This window comes from Amphiprion ocellaris, chromosome 17 (assembly GCF_022539595.1).
Source record: "Amphiprion ocellaris isolate individual 3 ecotype Okinawa chromosome 17, ASM2253959v1, whole genome shotgun sequence".
Taxonomy (NCBI): domain Eukaryota; kingdom Metazoa; phylum Chordata; class Actinopteri; family Pomacentridae; genus Amphiprion; species Amphiprion ocellaris.
Window position 1 is genome coordinate 19,454,826 of NC_072782.1, and position 22,779 is coordinate 19,477,604.

Genomic DNA, 22,779 nt, shown 5'->3' on the forward strand with positions numbered 1-22,779 from the left:
TGAGCTCACATGTATAGCCAATATGGCCGTGGAGAGGAAAGTGTAAAATTTGTCACCTTTAAAGCCAGCTGCTATAACTATTAACGGTCTTCTGTCTGTTTTTCAAGACGTGTAAGGTCACACAGTGTAAGAATAAAGGTTTCCTTGCGTTAACAAAAAACTTTAACTCAAAATGAGTAATATTTACATTCAAGAGCCACCAACAAATGGAAAGGTGAGCGCCACTTTGCAATTTAACTTGCACTTTATTATCATTTATGCCAAACAAAGCAAAAAAAACTTTCAGCATTTTCTTTACTACTCGAGTTTATAGCGTTGAGAACGTTTAGCTACCGATAGCTGGTCACTGTTTTCCTTGTGTATGCAGTAGCTAACGCTATTTGTGTGAATTGAAATGTTATTGTTGGAGAACGTCTTGTTTGCTTGACAAGGGTGAGTCGATATTCAGATTATCTGGGGATACTTGCATGCTAGAGACAGATGTTTGGTAGGCAAGGCCTGCTAGGAGCAAATTCTCAACTAACCAGCAAATAAACGTTATATTATATTGCTTTTCTGTATATTTCTACAACTTGCAACAATGCACTGTCACATTCACTGTGGTCTTGGCAAAAATCTATGAAATTAACAGGGATCATTTGGAAATCAAAATGACTTGTGATTTTTAAATCATGCATCGAAGTCACAGGTATAAAATAAGAGACAGGAGATCAACACTCATTTTGTTCTGACATTGACATTACTAAACCAAGCAAAATAATAATTGGAAGCCCTGTGTGAATGCAAAGTTAGGTTGAACTGAATTAACAGAGCATGCTCTGAGACGCTGTTTCTGTATCGTTCACACCCACAACCATTGAACAGTTAATAGAATAAATAAGTGCTACCTCTGGTTTTAAGAAAAAATAGTGAAGTTTAAAGAATTAATCAAGATAAGAAAATATAAAATAAGCTTTTATTAGAATAAATGTGCAGTGTTACAGCAGCAAAGATGCACGCGTGTAAGGAACATCAGTATAAAAATAAACAAAAATATGCTTAAATACTGATTCTTCCACATGTGGACCTTTAGATATTGCACAGGTTCCTCAGGATTTTGAAAATACCAATATTACACATATGAGCGGTATTGCACAGATTCTTCAATTTGTAGAAATACTGATATTGCCCATGTTGTTCTGCAAATTCTAGAGAAGGAAATGCAGCAAAAACTGACCTATTCATATATAAATATAGAGGCTTTGTGTCAGGGCTGCACAGTGGCGTAGTGGTTAGCACTTTCGCCTTGCAGCGAGAAGGTCCCTGGTTCGCGTCCCGGCTTTCCTGGGATCTTTCTGCATGGAGTTTGCATGTTCTCCCTGTGCATGCGTGGGTTTTCTCCGGGTACTCCGGCTTCCTCCCACAGTCCAAAAATATGCTGAGGTTAATTGATTACTCTAAATTGCCCGTAGGTGTGAATGTGTGAGTGCTTGTTTGTCTATATATGTAGCCCTGCGACAGACTGGCGACCTGTCTAGGGTGTCCCCTGCCTTCGCCCGAGTCAGCTGGGATAGGCTCCAGCCCCCCCCCCCGCGACCCTAGTGAGGATTAAGCGGTGTGTAGATAATGGATGGATGGATGGATGGCTTTGTGTCATGTTATAACAGCAGCTAGACTTTCCCTAAAACTGCAATATGTTGTTGTGGCAAGACAAAGTCACAAGCCTACAAAGCACGTAAGAAAACACTCCTACGAGAAATGGAAAAATCACTCGAACACCAGCTAGATACAGTTTTAGATTACAGTTTCACTCTTAAATTTCCCACTTTATTGATCTTTCTTTTAGGTCTTGTTGAAGACCACAGCAGGTGACATTGACATTGAGCTGTGGTCCAAGGAGGCTCCTAAGGCATGCAGGAACTTTGTACAGCTGTGTATGGAAGGTAAGAAATGGCTGTATTTTCTAACAGTCTGGAAAGCGACGAAGACCAGTCATTACAGCAAAATCAGATATCCACCTCTATCTCCCTGTTCTTGAAAACTCTGCTCTCAGAATACATGCCGCGACATTTCTGTGTACATGCCAGGATTTATCGCTGTTTATGTTTATATGAAAATCTACCTCCATACTTAAAATTTGTTTTACATGCATTAATGCAGGTTTTTTAAATTGTTATTCATAGATTTCCCTGGTTTGACGGCGCTAGCCATTTAAAATAATTGTATTACCAACATATATTCTATGTTTTATTCTAAAATGACATTATGATATCCAGGACCATCATTCTATTCTGAAATGAAAACCAGACTTTTAATTACTGTAGCACTTCTCATATAAATTAAATGTAACACAAAGTGCATTACAGTAAAATGTGAGTGGAGATATAGCATATTCTTATTGGGGAGATCAGATTACAGGGCATCCTGCAAATGATAATAGCATGTAGAAATGTCTCTCTATTGGAATGGTCAAATGCAGTCTTCGTAATGCTTCTATTGTGAGGCTGAAAAAATTAGATTTGAGTCAAAATTGGCTCCTAATTTGGTTTTTGTACAAATGCTGCAGTTTCACATTAAGTTTCTTGCTCTGAGTTTCATCACCAGTGACTGAGGATTCAGTTTTGCCCTGATTGAGCTGTTAAAAATTATTTGTCACCATGACTTGATATCTGAAATACAGTTAAAAGTTTTACAAATATAGATTGTTAAAGGGAGCTGCACAGTGGCTTGGTGGTTAGCACTTTGGCCTTGCTGCTACAAGATCCCTGGTTCGTGTCTCAGCCTTCCTGGGATCTTTCTGCGTGGAATTTGCATGTTCTCCCTGTGCATGTGTGGGTTTTCTCTGGGTTCTCCAGCTTCCTCCCACAGTCCAAAAACATGCTGAAGTTAATTGGTGATTCTAAATTGTCTGTAGGTGTGAATGTGAGAGTGATTGTTTGTCTCTGTTTGTAGTCCTGCAATAGACTGGTGACCTGTCCAGGGTGTCTCCTGCCTTTACCTTAAGTCAGCTGGGATAGACTCCAGCCCCTCATGACCCTGATGAGGATTAAGCGGTGTATAGATACTGGATGGCTGGATTATTAAGTATTAAAAATATCAGCCACTGCCTGATGAACTCAAAGTTTGGACTGGCACATAGGTCATTCAGATATAGCTTGAAGACAAGCCATGAAGGGCCTGAAAAGTAATCACTAAAATCTAAAGCATACTGAAAGCCAGTGATCAGGAGTGATGTGATCACGTCTCTTGGTTAAAAGCCTGGCATGTTACATTTCATTAAATACTATTATTTCACATTTTTGGGGGCATTCTTTTAAAATTACAGGACTGGTGAATAAGATGTTGCTCCTCTATTTTCTAGGTTATTATGATGGCACAGTTTTCCACAGAGTGGTGCGTGAGTTCATCGTTCAGGGAGGAGATCCCACTGGAACAGGGGAAGGTGGAGAGTCCATCTACGGCCGGCCATTCAAGGTCTGACTGCTTTACTGCTTTTTACTTTTGGATTTGTAACTCAGTGTTTAATGTGAACACTAACAGAACCTGATAATATTCTTAAAACCTACCATGAAATATCTTTTTCAAACTTTTAGGATGAGTTTCACTCTAGACTGCGCTTCAATCGGAGGGGTTTAGTTGCTATGGCGAATGCTGGACCACATGATAACGGCAGTCAGTTTTTTTTCACCTTGGGACGTGCAGATGAGCTCAACAATAAACATACCATATTTGGCAAGGTAAATCTAAAGAACTGTAGGGTGTACATTACATACTGTACACATAATACATATTTCCTATCTGTATTAAGTAGCTTCCCAAGCTGGCTTTGTTTAAGTTTTTTCACCATCTATGCTTTTTTTTCCCAACACTCCTGAATGCAGATCACTGGGGACACAGTTTATAACATGCTCAGATTAGCAGAAGTTGAATGTGATGCTGAAGAGAGACCACTAAATCCCCACAAGATAAAAACCGCTGAGGTATTTTAGTCATTTATGTATTTGTTTTACATGCTTGACACCTTTTTTGTTTAGTATTGTCAGTGATTTATATATCATTTGCACCCTTTGTGTCTTCCAGGTGCTGCATTCTCCTTTTGATGACATTATACCTCGTGAAATAAAGAAAGCCAAAAAGGAAAAAGACAAAGAGGAGGGAAAGAAATCACAGTCAAAAGCCACAAAGTGAGTGCTCAGAATTCTTTCTGATTGTAACAAGGTGTTTGTACTGCAGATACTGAACTCATATTGTTTCTTGTTCCTGTTGTAATGAGTTTCCTTTTTTCATGTTTTTACTGCCGCTTGTGTGTCTTTAGTTTTTGGATTAGACCTGCAACAATTATTCAATTAATTGATTAGTTGTCAGGTAAAATAATCAGTTATTCTGAAGGAAACTCTACATTCTGTGATTCCAGCTTCTTAAATTTAAATATTTTCTAATTTCTTTCCACCTCCATTGCAGTAAACTTAACACCATTGCAGTCTTTGTGTGGATATCATTATAACCATCATAAATAATTCATATGCTTTTGACCTGTTTGTATTGGTATTTGTGACATGAGATTATTCCTAATCATCAAACATTATTTATGTGATTCCTCTGAAATCTGTAGTCATTTTTGTAACTGTATTCATAAAGACTGATTAATAATGTAATTACTTGATGGACCAAGCAATTATTGGATAATTTGACTGTAACAACCCACAAGCTTCATTTTGATAGAAATTTACACTGCTTATTGATCAGTAATTTGTGTTGGGCATCCATTTCTAATATTTTAGACCTAAACAGATATTGTCATTTTGCCTCCTCTTTTTTTCTTTTTCTTGTTCTTCATCTTTTTCATCTTTTGCAAGTCATACTCAGTCACATTTGATTCATGTGCGAACTCTCTTCAGTAGCTAGGTAACTAAATGTATTTTCTGATTTTGTTACTGAGGTCAACAGTATGTTGAATTTTGTAGGAACTTCAGTCTTTTATCATTTGGAGAGGAAGCAGAAGAAGAGGAGGAGATGGTGAATCAAGTCAGTCAGGTACTCAACTATAAAACTAGTCTATCTCTGAGTGACCGGTACAACTGGGAAATTCTGTCTTTGACCTTTGTGTCAGTCACACATCACAGTTACAAAGAGAATCTGAGTAATATTACAATTATTGAATGGTCCAAAGGAAATACAATCAGATCCATAAATATTTGGACAATGACACAGTTTTCAGCATTTCGGCTCTGTACACTGGATTTGAAATGAAGCAATCCAGAGTTACTTTAAGTGCAGACTTTCAGCTTTAATTTGAGGGCATTTACATTCAAAACAGGTGAATGGTGGAAGAATTACAACACATTTTATATGTAACACCCACCTTTTTAAGGGACCAAAAGTAACTGGCCATGTGTGTGTTATAACATCAGCTCAGCAATGTCAGAAGACCCAGAAGACCACAGAAAACAAGTGTGGTGGATGACAAAAGAATCCTTCCTGGTCAAGAAAAACCCTTTCACAACAGCTGGCCAGATCAAGAACACTCTCCAGGAGGTAAAAGTCAACAATTAAGAGAAGACTTCACCAGAGTGAATACAGAGGGTTCACCACAAGGTGTAAACCATTGGAAAACAGGAAGGCCAGATTAAAGTTTGCCAAAAAAAAACATCTAAAAGAGCCTGTGCAGTAGTGGAGCAACATCCTATAGACAGATGAGACAAAGATCAACTTGTACCAGAATGATTAAAGAGATAAGTCTGGAGAAGAGAAGGAACTGCTCAACATCCAAAGATACCACCTCATCAGTGAAGTATGGTGGTGGTAGTATAATGGCATCAGCATGTATGGCTGCCAATGGAACGGGTTCTCTTATATTTTTTGACGATGTGACTGCTGACAAAAGCACCAAGATTAATTCTAAAGTGTTTCAGGCAATATTATCTGCTCATATTCAGCCAAATGCTTCAGAACCCATTGGACGGTGCTTTACGGTACAGATGGACAATGACCCGAAGCATACTGAGAAAGCGGCCAAAGAGTTTTTTAAGGCAAAGAAGTGGAATGTTCTGCAATGGCAAAGTCAATTACCTGACCTGAATCCAATTAGTTTGTTTATTACTTTTGGTTCTTTAAAAAGGTGGAGGGCACATATAAAATCTGTTATAATTCCTCCACCGTTCACCTGATTCGGATGTCGATACCCTCAAATTACAGCTGAAATTTTGCACTTAAAGCACATTTTGATTGTTTCATTTCACATCCATTGTGGTGGTGTACAGAGCCCAAATGCTGAAAATTATGTCCAACTTTTTATGAACCTGTCTATAGATGGTTTGGAAATAACATCCTGGAAATCCTAAAATGACCATAAAAAAACTGCAGTTGAAATGCATAACCACCAAACTAAAGGTCAAATTTACATCTAAAATATGCCTATCTTGTGGAGTTGGATAAGTCTTATCTATTTGTAATTTTGGAGCCAGCAGGCTACACAGAATGAAAGGCATTATAATCAAAGCAAAACTGATTTATCAAGTTATTATAAACACATTATAGTTTGCCCTTTCCAACTCATAAGATGTAAGTCTTTTATGCAAGAGTGGAATGTGTATATGCATGTGGCAATTGCATTTGATTTTTCTCGTGAGGCAGTTGAAGTTTACATATTGTACCACAGTCATTTTGAATGAAAAGTAAGGATATGTTGATTAAATTTAGTTTTTTTAAATTAAATCTCTGCCAGTACGGAGTCCGAATCTGATTCCATTTTCCTGCATAGTAAACACTTCAAGTACATGAAAGATAGCAAAATCAACTTGCTTGACAGCTGAATAACTCTGTGATCTATTAAGAAAAAAATTGCATTTCTGTGTCCAAGCTCTTTCTTAATGTTCCGTAAGTGGTCATGAACCTTGTTGTAAAGGGGCTATCTGAAATGTAGGATCAAGACAGTGAAAACCTTTATTTTCTGCATACAAGTCGAAAAGTATATTATGAAGTACTGTTATGGCAGTCTATAGTATGTGGCATTAATACAACTAGCTTTGTTGGCATAAGGAATAATATTTAGAGTTATTTATATGTCACTGATTATTTATTATAAAGCTGTCACTAACTCAAAGCTGATACTGATCTCTTAAAACAATGCCGCAATTGGCCCTGATCCCAATCTTTAAAATCAATTTAGACATCCCTAATTGAAAAATGTGTAAAAATTAAATTGATCTGTTCACCAATGGTTCTTTGTCTTCAGACATTTAAGGGAAAAAGCAAAAGCAGCCACGACCTTTTGAAAGATGATCCCAGACTGAGCTCTGTTCCAGCAGTGGATAAGTATGTCCAACAACGAATTCATTAGTAATATATAAGCCTTTTTTTTTTTTTTTTTTAACTTTAACCCGTATATATTAACCTTTTAAAGGAAAAGAAAGAAAGGTGCATCTGGAAATCTAGCTGAGGTAAGTCAGATGCGATGCATAATCATTGCTCTTTTTTTTTCATAGAGAGAGTTCCCAGATTTAAAGACTTTCTAACGTTTTCTTTTAGTCAGACAACGAAGTGGATGATGATGTCGAGGATGACTCGGATGCAGATGAAGATTATGACTCGGACCAGAAAGAGAAGATGAGAGCGCTCATCAGCAAAAAGCTCAAGAAAGAAAAAAGTGCAGAGAAAGCGACAGAGCCAAGTGAGGAGGATCGAGGCAAAAAGACCAGCCGCAGGTATGACTGCACGTTTTCTGTGGTGGGCAAAACTCCTGTCTGAGTGCCTCTACAGCTGTAAAAATCCAGCAGATGGCAGGTTTGGTAAATAGTCTCACTGGTCAATGCTTTTGGTCTAATCCACTTGTAATACAAGGTGACAACCTGATGGGGGAGCTATGTAATACTTGGAAATCATGATGAAGCTTTTAGAGTAGCCCTTTTCCATTTGATGAAAGTAGTGCCATGAGCATAGATAGTACAAACTTTATTTTTCTGACAAGCAAGTATTTTGCAAATGCATGAGTGAAAGGACATGATTTAAATGTTTTTAAAGTTTGGGTTGCAACAAAATGGTTACTGTCATCGTTGAGTATTGTGCGATTAATAAATAATAATGAATTCTTAGTTTTAGTCTACTAAAATTTAAAGAAATGGCAAAATATTTCAGAACACAAAGAGACCTCTTATAATATGTTTTGTCTATGTAGCAGTTTAAAACCTCAAAGTACTTACTTGCATGTCATTTGTGACAAGTAAAAGCAACAAATCCCAGCATTTGACAAGCTGGTACTGGGAAATGTTTGGCATTTTTGCTTGAAAAATATCTGTCTTTAAGCATACATTGAGATAATCTTGAAATTTTCATGACCACAAGTGCAGATCCAGAAGAGATGAGAATAATTTGTATAATATTTAGACAGCCCTAGGGCCTAGACACACTAAAAACAGTCATTAACATGTATTAATTACTGCCTCTGTGCAGCAGCAATCCCCCTTAAACAGTCATGTTTTGTCTGGCGGTTGCTCTGATGAGGTTGTGTTTGGATAGCCAAAGCACTTTGATGTACAAACTCATGCACAAAGTGATGTGAATTTTACAGTTTAGGATATGTGTTATTCAAAACATGTGCGTTGCTCAAATTTAGCATTTTTTGTCTTGTTTATGAGCTACAAAATCCAAGTAGTCAGATTCAGAATAGTCTGGGCTGGAAGTAAGAGAAATCGAAATGTCAAAGATGGAAATTTTTAACAAATGCACTAAGCTATATATGGCTACCTTATCAATCAATATATAATCATTTACTGAAATTAATTAAATACAGTGGGCATTTTCTAAATGCTTATAAAATTATGTTTAACCGTGATTCTTGCCACAAAACTATATCAGCCACTTTAACACTTTAGTGAAGCAAAAAGGCAATCACTTGGACTACAGGCAGTTCCATGTTGGCAAGCAGAGAGCATTGGTGGAGGTCTAGCTAGGAACAGGCCACCATGACAAAGACTTCTGCTATGGTTAATGATTTTTGGCTAGCGCGCTTGGATTGTCGATAAGCTAAATTTTACATTAACAGAGTTTCTTTTGTGATTCATTAAGCTCTTCTGGTCAGTCCCAGCTGGTCACATGAAACAAAACACATGAGCTCCAGCCAAATTGAGGTAAGCATCACAGAAGTCTTTATCATGGTGACCCATTGCTACCTAAACCCCCACAATGCTCTCTGCTTACCAACACTGAACTGCCCGTAGCCCAGCAAACAAACTGCAGTTGATCATAACCCTGGTGGCACAACCAGGTACTAAAGTTAATGTACAATGCATTTTCTGACATGCATGACCCTCATCTTTTGCCTCGTCGGTTAATACATTTACCAGCGGTTAATCAGTTATATTCTAGATATTGATTGAAGCTTCACAGTCTTTTATATCCTTTTCTGTTTAATAATGTAAATAATCATATGCTGCCTGCCACAAAAAAAATCTGTTTCTTGCAGTCAGCCATGTTGCCATGTTATTGTATTAAATTTGGTGCTGTTAATCCTGGAATGCTTTGAGTGCAGAAATTGAACTTTCCGATCTGATGGCAATGCAGCATTAGTCTCTAGTATGGCTCAATTTCTAATAGTTTTTTAAAACATATTAAAGTCTTAGGGCGCCCGGATAGCTCAACGGGTTAAGCGGGTGACCCATGTACAGGGGCTTCCCCGATGCAGCGGTCCAGGTTTGATTCCAGCTCGCGGCTCTTTGCTGCATGTCTTCCCCCCACTCTTCTCCCTCCTTTCCTGTCTGTCTCCTGCACCTATCGATTAAAGCCGAAAAAGGCCAAAAAATAACTTTTTTTAAAAAATTAAAACATATTAAAATATTAGTTCATGGTTCAGCCTCAATTTTACATGAATTCTCCCATAAATCAGCTGAGCAGGCCTCTCAAACTACATAAATCAATTGAAAACAGTAGTTGAAATAACTAGAAACTGTCAAAAGAAATGCATGACACAAGCTTTCACTACTGATCTGATAGATGTTCAGACTATCAAGGCTGAAACGACTGTGCAGATGTTATTTTAAGAATCATCATATCCCACTTACCAAGAATTTTAATGTGGCTTTATACTTTAAGAATTCTTCAGTCCAAAGTTAATATACTATAGACTACAACTCAAATATATTGTGTGCAGTTTACTATGCGTAATCTGAATGTATTCAGCCTCTTTGACTGTTGAATGTCTCTCAAGTACACGGCATGTACTCCTTCAAGAGAGTGAACCTTTAAAATCAGAAAAGTTAAATCTAAATCTTCACCTTCAACTGATTGGAAAAATTTATATCAGACATCATATTGTTGTCAATGTCTAAACAAATCAGCTGTTAAATCGGGTGAGAGCCAGGCATTTCCCATCATGTTGTGAGGCTGCTCAGTCGCTGGACAGCTTTGCAGCACCTCACTATAAAAACTGCAGCTGTCTTAATCTCACTATGTTTTCTACACGTACGTTGTCGTGACCACAGAGCAAAGATGGAGTCAAGTTGGACAGGATCTAGTCGACATGCATTGTGCGACGATTGCCAGTGAATGATTTTGTGCAGGTCTGGATCATCTCAAACGACTAAGTTAAGCTGAAGTTGAGATGACACATAGGTTTATTTTCTCAGACACAGACCAGCTGTTTTCCCATTCTACCCGTCAAGACACATAAGTTCTTAAATCCACATCTCCTACATGGTTCCCGAAAATGATCACAGTTCTTAGTTCTCATTCAGGATGTCCTAATCCGATCTCAAAGTTCAGAATTGAGGCCAATATAGGCAGTTTTTGACTGATCGATTTATTTATTTATTATTTATGTCCTGTGTCGCACAGGTGTAAGAAGGGGGGGACACAATTTGTGGCACAATGCTGGGGATGCAAATTTTAAATCATTATTCAATAATCAAAGCCTTATAATTTAGTAACCCTTTAACTGATAACTCAAACTGAGCATAATGGACACTTTGCAGTAATAGCTGTCATAGTCAATGGACAAATGGCACTATGCCACAGAGATACAGGAATGCTGTCCTAGTAAATCCTGGCTCGTCTTAACCACATGAGCTCTAGCCGGAGGACATTAAGAATCACAAAAGTTCACGTCATGGTGGCCCATTGCTAGTTAAACCCCCACAATGCTCTCTGTTTGCCAACACAAAATTGCCTGTAGTCTGAGTGACCGTCTCTTTGGGTCGCTACAACAAACAGTAGTAAGAGACTCCACCCTATGGAACAACCTTGTACTACAGCTAATTTGCAAAACGTTTCTTGCATACATAAAGAGAAAACAGATTTTCTCTGTCTTTGGAGTTTGTGCAGCAATGGTACCCCCTACCGTCTCCACACTGCATTTCAAACAGATCCCTACCAGAGCTTTACAGCAAGGTTCATAACCAACTACTTAACATTAGGGAAAAACTTTGATGCAGAAATGCAGTTTTTTTGTCAATGCATTGCAGAGCGACTCAGTTATTAAGCATGTACACCAGATTGATTTTAATAACTTGAATGTACTTGAAGTGTTTATTATCTATGACAGTGGTACTGGATTGATATAATACAAAGTGTGTAATGACTTTGGTGACCTGGATCAGATCAGGGACAAAATAAACCTAATCCGGATATCTCTAGTTCTCACCTGTTGAGGTTCAGTATCAATGTCACTGAAATTTCCTCACACATCCACTCTTATACATGCACAAACACCACAGAACACACATGTCTCAGTTGCAGCTTACTGAACCAACATCAGTGGACCTGCTATTTGAAACAGGAATGTTGGCACTCAACACAAATTACTTACTGTGCTGAAGTAGAAGCAAATGGTTCATCTGTCTGAGCCAACAGTGTGAGTGAAATGAAGGTGAGAGTGGAAGGAGATGGTGTGTGAGACCACATTAGTATGAAAATGACCTGAGGAGAGCAGAGAGTGATTTATCTTTCATCTCTCTTTGATGCCGCAGGTTGGCTGGTTATCTCCGCTCCATATCCTCTTAACGGGTAGCCCTCAACACACATAATCAACATACCCTTCTCTCATTAGTACTAATGGGATAAGGAGCAGGCCCCCACTCAGTTGTGTGTGTGTGTGTGCCCTGACTGACAGCCAGCCCAATGCAGGCAGACTGTAGTATATTAAACACAAGCGCAGATTGTTTTGCTACAAGAACTGTAACCCAACACAGTGGTTTGTCTTGGCAGGGAATCAAAGAGCAGGCTGGTAGGTACAGTGTTAGTCCGGGACAAAGGGGGCATTGTTGCAGGGTGAGCTCGGTTCTCCCACTGTTGCTTTGCTTTGGGCTTTCAGCTACTCTGTGCACGAGGAGGAACTCCAACTGGTATCTAGTCACCTGGGAAAAAAGGAGAGGATGTTAAAGCAGTCCCTTTCTCAGTTCTGTCTGCTGAGCGTCACTGATGCAGGACTTTTGTTGTTTGGTCTTTACGCTCTGATATGTGTGCTGTGTCTGTCTGTGTGTGTGTGTGTGTGTGTGTGTGTGTGTGTGTGTGTCTGTGTGTGTGTGTGTGTGTGTGTGTGTGTGTGTGTGTGTGTGTGTGTGTGTGTGTGTGTGTGTGTGTGCATGAAGGACAGATCTCTGGTGTCTGTAGTACACTGAGGAAAGTTTACAATGCTGGCTATATCCTTCCTCTCAAAATCAAGGCTGCAGAGAAAACCGTGAAATTAAGAGTCTCCCTGAAACCAAAATAGTTTTTACATCAGGTCAAAACTATCCTATTTTGCTATCCAGCAGCCAGATGATATTCCACTGAAGTATTCCATGATTGCAAAATGCTTGGACGTGTTCACATTCAAGAGCAAGCTGCCAAATAATGGTGCACTGTACCTGGACTGAGAATAGGGATGAGTCACAATCGATCCAATTTACCCTGCGTTTGTGTCAACTTGCTGCGATATTTGATGTTGCTGGTAATTCTGCTTAAGCTTCTCTGCTCACAGTTTGACACTTCTTTTATGTTACTATTGATCAAGTCTGGTTTTGCTGTGTTTGAAATAGGCCTCTTTAGGGGGGCTGCTTTGTAAAAGACACTGCTGAATGAGGTCCCAAAAGCAGTGTATGTGGTAGTCGCCACTTTTGTTAAACCCGACGGAGCATGACTGGGGAAGCAAAACGCTTCCATATGGCTGTGGGACACAGTGTGAGCTGCTTCTGCCAGCAGGGCCTGGCTCTCTCTGCTGTTCCTGGTAATCGCTTTTCAGTTACTGTAGGCTGGCGATAATGACAGAACTGTACATCCTGTTATTTATATCACTTGTTATCACATATTTGGAGACTTTAATGATAGACATGGATTGACTGTAATAGAATCTGTAAAATTCAAGGTGCTGTCCTGATTTTGCATCATCCATATGATTTACAGTATGTCATTAAATGAATTAGAAAATAACTTTGGGTAAGTGTGTGTGTGTGTGTGTGTGTGTGTGTGTGTGTGTGTGTGTGTGTGTGTGTGTGTGTGTGTGTGTGTGTGTGTGTGTGTGAGTGTGTGTGTGTGTGTGTGAGTGTGAGTGAGTGAGTGAGTGAGTGAGTGAGTGAGTGAGTGAGTTGTTTACTGTTAGCTAACTGTTAAATGTGACATCTAGAATAAATATGATTTCTTGAAGCATTGCTTTGAATAGTTTTCCCAACAAAACAGCACGTCACACATTATTCGTACTGTTGTAAAGTGGATATTCTGCTATTTTTTGAGCTTCTACAGTTTTCTGGCTCTTATATAATTGATGATTTTTTTTAAAATGATAGCGTGCCTTTCAAACCTGCCATCACTTTTTTTGCATTCTGATGATTTAATTGCAGATTATTTTCCTAAATAAATTTGTATGCATAGAAAAGGTTTAAAAAGCTTATGTCAATATAAACCCCAAAGATATCCAGTTTAACATCCTAAAACAACTAAGAAAACCAGCAAATATACTCATTTGAGATGATGAGACCAGTGAATTTTGATCAATTTTGGCACCACGGTCTTTGGTCAACTTCTTTTTAGCTGTATAATTTTGTTAGTCTTTATTTGTACATGCTCTGAATCATTATTTTGTGCACAGATCATATTATCACAATATGGAGTATTATGAAGTTTTTATGCAGCCCAAAGTGTGAATTTTACTGTGGTCAGGAATCCAAAAACAACCCGTTTTTTGTTGTTGTTAAAAGCCTGTAGCCTGAAAGAAAATCAGTGTTCCATTTGGTACTCTCCCATGTCAACTAAAGCTGCCCCTAACAGTTATTTTCGTCATCAAAAAACTTCTGATTATTTTCTCAATTTCTTTGCTTGTTTAGTCTGTAAGATGTCACCACAGTGTTCCCAAACCCATCATGATCTCCAGAGTATTCTGTGAGAGACTCACGTTAAAATAATATGAAACAGAGAAAAACAAATCTTGGAGAAACGGTGAAGATTTTTGCTGAAAAATGACTATAATGATTAATCGATTACCAAAATAGCTGCTGCTTAATTTTGGCTTGACCTAATTTATTAATTGGCCAACCTGCAGAGATTTCTACTCTTCATTTTACTGTTTCTGGATTTGGTCTTCTGCCACATTGGGAATATTTGTCATCCCCACTGTTAAAAAATCTTTTCAGTTTTCACAGCACATTAAAAAAGCATTCTTTTAGCCTTTAACTTAAATGGGACATCAGACACTAATTATCTCGACCAAGCGGCTGTACCCCAGACGCCATGTCACTGCGTGTTAATTGGCTGCACCTGTCTCTTGTCATCGGTCATAACCCAGCGTGTTCTCAGGGAAAGGTTGCAGAGATCAAGAAAGCATTCGGCGCTGCGTTTGTGCAGAAAACTGCTTAAGATAATCCAGTTTTTGGCAGCAGGATTGTGTATGTTTTGGACTGCCAGGTTTACACATCTCTAGCCCACTGTAGCATGTCTGCCCCATATGGAGCACTTACTTGCTGTCTGGAAACAGTTCCAGACAGCAATGCAAATCTAGGATGTGGGGGTTATACTTGAAAGTGAATTAAAAACCAGCAGAACACCACTTGGACTGTGATCAATGTCAACATTTGACAGTGTGCACATTTACTGTGTTTTATACTGTCAAACAAGCAAAATATTTATGAGGAATAGAAAATTTACAACTAAATGTAACTCATGCTCTTGATATTCTTCACTCTCAATCAGTGTTATCTATTGTGACTAACTAGTAGATGACTAAAGGATCTAGCCAGTAATGGTGAGGCGGATGAGGCTCTCTAAAAGAGGAACCTTGGTCCACTGCATGGGTAATGCGTTGGTCTAGGTCACTCTGCAAAGTCATGCAAATTCCTGTGTTGAGGTTGGATTCCTCCACTCCAGCTCACAGTTCTCCTTGGCTTTTGACCAAGCCATGGAGTGCCCCCTGAGGGGAGTTCACCCAGCCACCTTGTTATTCTAGCACATTCATCCACATCACTTGTTCAGTCGTTATACTGGACTGAATCCACCAAAGCAGGGAGAAGCTGCTGCTGCCATCTTTGTGGTGTACTTACTCTAAACTAGACTTAGGTGTTAAATTTTACTTTTAAACACACATTTGAGTCGTGATCATGCTGTGGCCAGATTTGAACTTAAAACCATTTGATTTTTATCAGTATTTACATTTCTTAAGTCAGTTGAAGGCTGAATGAGAATACAAAGAAATCCAAAAAAGGCAAGTATGCCTGCTTGTACATTTTGGAAAACTACTGAATTTTTGATGACCCATACAGTCATCACTGTACTATTTTTAAGGTTGTCGAATTCCTGTGTCAACCTCAGACTCCTGCCAGACACTGGAGTATTAAATGCAAGGTTTGGAATCATGAGAGAGTACTTGGTCTACTGCCAATCACTTCATATGCTTTCTTTATGAAAAGTTAATCATCCACAGCTCTCTGGTTTTCACATTTTTTGAATTTTCTGATCGAGTGACAGTCGCTGGCAACCCCCAAGCACAGTCAGGCTGCAGGGACTAGCAGGAAGTCACAGAGAGGATTCAGAATGCATCTAGTTTTGCCAGTTTAGGTCTGTTTATCTGGCAACAAATGACATCAAATGAGAAGCTTTCCAATCTGTGATTGGTCTTATTTCTATAAATGATCATCAAAGTTTCCTCTCCTGCTGGCACAATGAAAATGAGCAGACAGATGGAAGACCTCTTTGGTTGCTGCAGAAAAGAGATAGATATTTACAGAGAGAAGGCACACTCCTTCTTCCTTTTGAAATTCTCTTCTTCGGGTGTTTTCTTCACCAGCACTGAATAAAATGTTATTCTGAACTAAACTTCAGTCATGAGTAGGGCCACAACTAACAATTACTTCCATTGTGATCTGTCGATTATTTTCTTGATTAATTAGTTTTTGCTCTATAAATATCAGAAATTGATTTTTCAAAAATAACAAATCACTAAATTTAAAGTTTTTTAAACTGCAAGCCTGTTTCACACGAATGAATTTCTATACCAGAGTGTGCACTTAAAACGTAAGGAATGTCTTGCCTAGTGAAGAAATTAATGTTTAACTTTGTTGCTAGGAAACATAATGATGGAAATAGTTGTTGTTGCAACCCTGTTTGAAAAGCTGGAGCAAAACAGCTTTTGTCTTTTTTTAAAATTTTAAATATACTTACTCAATGAAATGAATAAAAATAGCTTCCACTCAGCTAATCAGTGGATTGGCTATTCATTTCAGCTACCAAAAAGAAGCCATACAAAGAAAAAAGATGTGATAACATACTTAGACAAACAAAATGTGATCTATTTAATCTGGTCAAAGTGTGCAGAAACAAAATAATTTGTAGTGCTGTGATGTGAGGGTCTCGGTAGGAATTTGCTGAGCCTCAAGGTGTGTCCTAACAGATGTTGTTGGGGCTTTTCCTGTCCTTTCTGGCCTCTTTTCTCTTTATTGGCTGTGGAACTGATTGTTCGTCTGTTACCTTGGATACGTCTCTTGTTTTCTAAATGACGGCGTGTCAAGGCAGGCAGAAAATGATCGCTCAGTCCAAGGTGTTCCTCACCGAAGACTAGAAATGTAAAAAAAAAAAAAAAAACAAAGCTGTCAGTCCCAGAGAAGACTCTTGGACTATGTTCCTACAAGACCCTTAAGTCATGTTATTTATCTTTACTTGTTAATTGCACTAAAACACATGTTCCTGCAATAAATCTTTTATTCTTTAACCTTTTTTTTTTAGGCTTTTTGTGAGCAATTATACATTTATATATCTGCTCGTGACCCCTGCTCTGCTTTGCTAATGCAGTTCTTGATCTGTCTTTGCTAGCATCGTAAGAGTTCAAGGATTCAAGAATATTTATTGTCATTGCATTTCTGCAATGAAACTTTGTTGTCACTTCCAAAAAAAACAACCCAAAAACAACATAGTATAACAAACAACAAACTGCTGTATAAAACAATATTATATATATATATATATATATATAGATAGATAGATAGATAGATAGATAGATAGATAGATAGATAGATAGATAGATAGATATAGATATATATATATATATAAGTAAATAGAACAAGTATGTAGAAAAGTGTAGTGGTGCAATGAGATGCACCGTCTGCACCTCATTGCATTGTTGCTACATAACATAACTTTACAGTGCTTGCTGTTGACGTAGGCGTAAAAATTCAGGCAGCAGGTATCAAACTTCAATGAAAATTGCTTTCTGTTGCCCTGCAACCTCCACTAAAGGGGAACTCCGGGGATTTTTACACTTAAAATCTGTGAAAATCACTGCAGGGCACAAATGATGGGAGGCCAAATTTAAAGCAGTATCTGCTGCTGCTAGCGATCATTAGTTGTTTTTTTTATATATATATATATATGTATGTATGTATGTATGTATGTATGTATGTATGTATGTATGTATGTATGTATGTATGTATGTATGTATGTATGTATGTATGTATGTATGTATGTATGTATGTATGTATGTATGAAAAATGTAGCCTGACATGTCTTGTTTTGTTCTCAACTTTATTGTCACAGAGGACAGAAGAAACCAGAGAAAATTCATGATACTCAAACCAATTAATTGATTAGGAGAACAGTTGACGATTAATACATCAATTGTCCCAGCTCTATTTTAAATGTGAACAATCAATAACTTACAGACTTAATGTTTAATTTAATTGCCACATCCACTGCAGTAATTTAAAACAATACAGATACTTCATGTTTACTTTCTATTGATGTCAGTTTCTTGCTTTGTTCTCAGAGTACTAGCATAGAGACAATAAGAGTTCACCCTATTTATCAAGCTTCACCCCTTCTTCATGTGGGTCTGTGAATGGCAGCTGTAGTCTTTAAATCATGTTATTTTGCCCACCTGTGGGTTTTCACATCTGTGTCGCATTACAATTCTGTATGTAAAGTGTGTGCTTAAAAAACGAAGTTTATTGTCATTGCTGCTAGACAGAGCAGAGCGAGTCAGACTCTGCCAACCAGTTCTGCTTCTGGCAGCTCAGTCTGGATTCAGCATTTTTTCTTCAGGAAAATAAAGGACTAGCAACTGCATGTCTGACCGATTCCTCATGTGTATCCTCAGAAGAACCAGCGAAGCTAACAAGGAAGAGACATGACATCAAGTCAGACACAGCTGTTAATATTTGCCAAGGCACTTACAGTTAAAATATCACTCGGTTTGATGCCTCGGTGCTTTGCCACAGACAACGTTGGAGAATTAAACAAATGTAACATGACCTGGGAATAGAAGAATCAAAGTTCCAGATAAAAGGAAAGAAAGGGATAAAAATGAATGTCAGTGCAGAGAAGCAGATGTAAGAAACAAAAGCAGCCATTGTTTGGTCTGGAGATGCCTCACATGTTTCTAGGCCAGGGGCCCAGACTGCAGCTTACCTGTGCTTTGTGGCTGTGCAATTGAATGGGATGAAAACAGAGCTGTCAGGCAGTACAAAAATATTATCATTTCCTAACATAACATATCTGGTCTGCAACTGGCAGTAGTCTCCATCATGTGAAAGGGAACAATAATCAGCGTTACTGGCCTTGTATGAGCTGGGCTTTGAGCCACCTGCCAAAATGGACATTACCTTGAAGGAAGTATAAAGTTTTTTATAACTACTGCCACTGACAGCATTTTGTATTCCATGTGTCATTGGAGGAACATTTATGTAGTTAAATGCACAAAGCCAAAGTACTGTCCTCTGATTTACATGCCTAATAAATGTGTTTTTGTAGACATGAATCACATGACTGAGATTCAAGTAATTAATCTAATGACCTGACACACAAAGATTCCTCACCCATGAACACATTCACATACTAATACATTGTGTAAAGAATGCACACAGACTTGTTCACTTGAAACATCATGTGTGACTTGCCTGCATTGACTGGGAACTGGAGTTTGAATTTACTGGTCTTGACTTTGGGCTTTGTTGTTGATTGGGACTTTCTAGTTGACTTGGTCTTTGTTGGTCTTGACCCGTTACTTCAGTGGGAATTTGTATCAGCCTGGGATTTGACTTGAGAGTTGTTGGTCTTCATGTGCCTCCCTAAATTTTATATTTGGACTATCTCCTCTAGAATTTCGACTTTTTTTTTTACCTTGACTTGGAACTTCATTTGTTATTGTTGACTTGACTTGGAACTTAACTTGAAACTCATTAACCTTGACTTAGAGCTTCATTTGGGATTTGTTGGTCTTGACTTGGTTGAGACTTGCAGATCTTGATTTGGCAATTGTTGGTCTTCACTCGGGACATAATTTAGCACTTGTTGGACTTGACTGGTGACACAACTTAGGACTTTTAAGCCTCAACTTGGAACTTGGGACTTGCTAGCCTTGACATTGGACTTTACTTGGGACTCGTTGATCTTGAGTAGGGGATTGTTGGTCTGGTCTTAGGACTTACTGGTCTTGACTTTGAAATTACTGACTTAGTAGGATTTGTTGATCTTGACTTGGGAGTTGTTGGACTTGACTTGGAACTGGACTTGGGAGTTGTTGGACTTGACTTGGAACTGAATTTGGGACTGGATGACCTTAGTGGAAATCTTGACTTGGGATATCGCTGCCAACATTTTAGGCTTCTTGTGACTTCCAACATATAAAATCTGACTATATTTGATTAAAATATAATAGTAAACTGTAATACATAGGAATATCTTTTACCACTGGGGGATCACTGTATTGCATCCAGCTTTAATGATTGCTGCTAGAATTACTCATAGCTAAACAAGAAACTCATGGATATTTTTCTCACTTTAGTCTGCTCAGTCTCAACACTACTTCAAGTGCTTTCCAGAAGCATGGAGGTGGGAACAATTATTTTATTACACCTCCATTAAATTCATTGGTTTAACACAAGCTTTTAAAGTACATTCTTCATTCTGTCAGTTGTACAGAGTGTTTTAATGTTTGTTTTATATGCCCATATAGTTATCCTGAACATTGCATTTTGAAAAGCTTGAAGTTTCAGAACAATTCATGTTTGTTTATGAAGACCAGTAGCTTTCAAGGTGCTGATGTAAAACATTTTTTTACATGCTGCATATGCTTTTTTTAACCACAGAAATAGGTGTAAACTATTCACTACATGTTTTTATTTTATGAACAGTCTTTGTTTGTGGACCTGTTGCTCTGTCATCCCTATGGTGCATGTGTAGTCGTCTATAAAAGTTGTTATGTTAAGTTCTGAAATCTCATTTCTCTATTCACAGTGATGAATTACGGAAAGAAGTGCGACAGTTGAAGAAGGAGCTACAGGCCATAAAGCAAAGGAAAGAAGAAGCTTCAAAACCTGTTGTAGATGAAGTCAAGGATGGTATGTTTTGTGCTTCTCTGGCAGCTTAGCCAGTGTGCAGCTTTTAACCCCCTGCATGTACTCATGACTGTGTACCAGTAAATACTGTAAATTGGTGGTTGGTGATATACTGTACATGTATCTTACCACAGCAAAATGCATTTTTAGTTATGTTTTATAAAGTGTTCTTTAAAGATTCTAGTTCTAAGTGTGAGCAAACTCTCTAAGAGGGTGGTCCGGCTACATTCTCTGCTAATGGACACTAAGACAGGCAACCCTCTGATTTTTCTGATTTTGTCAATTAGTTGCAGACATCTATTCCTTCCCCCCCCCCCCCCCCCCCCCCCCCCCCCCCCCCCCCTAAGGAGTCTGCATTTTTGTGTTAAACCTTTCTGAAAATTGCATGGGTAAAGATTGTTGAGTTGAGCGACCGCCACAGTTGCGCATCAAACCGTTTTGTGTGTTTGTTACTTTGTAGCTTTGGCTGATGTGATTCTGTAAAAATCTTCCCCCGAATCTCCTCCGGGTCTTTACCACACTGTAGTCTGTCATAACGCCGTCAATCTTTGGATTTTTGCTGATGCTGAAACACATTTTTGAAAACTACAAAAACCACTTCGGCACAGAGGTTAGCCTGAGGTTGTGTGTGTGTATTGTTGTGCAACAAAACAAAATAGCTTGTAGGGGGTTTTGTTCTGCAGCCTAACTGTGGGATTACCACCAGCCAAAATTTACAGAAGACCATGATGGGCTTTTATTGCTCAAACGTTTTGGTCTCCACAAACACTGATGGTTTTATGCCTGTAAGTACAGACATTGAGCCCACTCTTGACTCACTGCTGAATGGTTCAAGATTTTAGGTGAAAGAGGACACAGTATAATCACTAAATTGTACTTTAGTACCACCATTAACTAAGATTCTGTTGATGTCTCTGACTTAATTCATTGCTTCTAGTGATATCTGCATAGAGTTAAGCTGTTTTTACCAACACTGAGGAAGAGTTCTTCTAAAAAACCCAGCTACATACTCAAGTTTTGAGGCCCTGCATTTTTATACCAAGTGGCAACTAGCCTAAGCTCCTCAATTATCTTACAAGGCATTTAAACTCTGCCAGGGACCTTTGTTTTGTGCTTCTCTGGCAGCTTAGCCAGAGGCAGGAGTTTCTTTTAAGAATTCCCCATTACATTTCTTTGTTGGAAGCAAAAGTTAATTCCATCAGATGGAATTTGTAGATGCCATGGCCCATGGCCACTGCAGGGGAGACGGATGTCTGCTCAAATGTTGTAAATCTTGAAAGTCCACTCAGCCACAGACGAACACTGTGGCGAGGATTCGTTTTATCTCATCCCACTGGACTTACAGTAAGCTCCCATTGACACCGCCATCCCTTAAAGCTTAAATCATTCTCCCGGTTCTGCACTGACCTCTTGAGTGAAGGTCAGCCTCTGGTCCCGTTTTACTCACAAGTTTTTTAAACCGGTCAGTGACAGTTCAGTGGAGATACACATGACATAATTTTTTAATATTTTACAGCTAATGATTATTTTTCTGCCACTTAATCAGCCAAATATTTTCTCCATTAAGTCGTTCATCATAGCTCTCTGAAATATTAGAAATGAGTAAAAATTAGCAATAAGATTCACAATAATTATGTCCCGGAGCCCAAGATGACGTCTCCACATTGCATGTTTTCTTTGGGCAACATGCCAAACCAAGAGGAGATTCAGTTTGCTATCGCATAAGTCAAAGAAATGCAAAAACATAACCATTTGAGAAGCTGGAACCAATTAAATACTTCATAATTGATTTCTTTCCAGTCAGCCAATTGGTTGATCAACATTTTCAGGTCTAAGAAACTGAACACTATACTCTTAAACTGTCAAAATCTTTAATCAAAAGATGAGGGTAAAATTGCATACACATGTGAAATAGAACACTACTGGTGTTTCCAAACATTCTTGCTTCAAACTGAAATAATAGATTACTGTAACTGCCGTTTACTGTACACAGCATATATGTGCTAAATTATCGGGTAAA

The 22,779-nt window shown here is 38.4% G+C and overlaps 1 protein-coding gene across 1 annotated transcript in view; it reads left to right on the plus strand.

Moving 5' to 3' along the window:
* The first annotated feature begins 4 nt into the window (after window positions 1–4).
* cwc27 (CWC27 spliceosome associated cyclophilin) overlaps window positions 5–22,779 on the plus strand; it is a 62,768-nt gene continuing 39,993 nt past the window's right edge. The window contains exons 1-11 of the mRNA XM_023267247.3: window positions 5–214; window positions 1,826–1,922; window positions 3,341–3,453; window positions 3,573–3,716; window positions 3,861–3,959; window positions 4,060–4,163; window positions 4,944–5,013; window positions 7,214–7,293; window positions 7,382–7,418; window positions 7,507–7,682; window positions 20,659–20,762. Of these exons, the coding sequence (XP_023123015.2) occupies window positions 173–214; window positions 1,826–1,922; window positions 3,341–3,453; window positions 3,573–3,716; window positions 3,861–3,959; window positions 4,060–4,163; window positions 4,944–5,013; window positions 7,214–7,293; window positions 7,382–7,418; window positions 7,507–7,682; window positions 20,659–20,762 (1,066 nt within the window). The 5' untranslated portion in view covers window positions 5–172. The remainder of the gene's footprint in view (window positions 215–1,825; window positions 1,923–3,340; window positions 3,454–3,572; window positions 3,717–3,860; window positions 3,960–4,059; window positions 4,164–4,943; window positions 5,014–7,213; window positions 7,294–7,381; window positions 7,419–7,506; window positions 7,683–20,658; window positions 20,763–22,779) is intronic.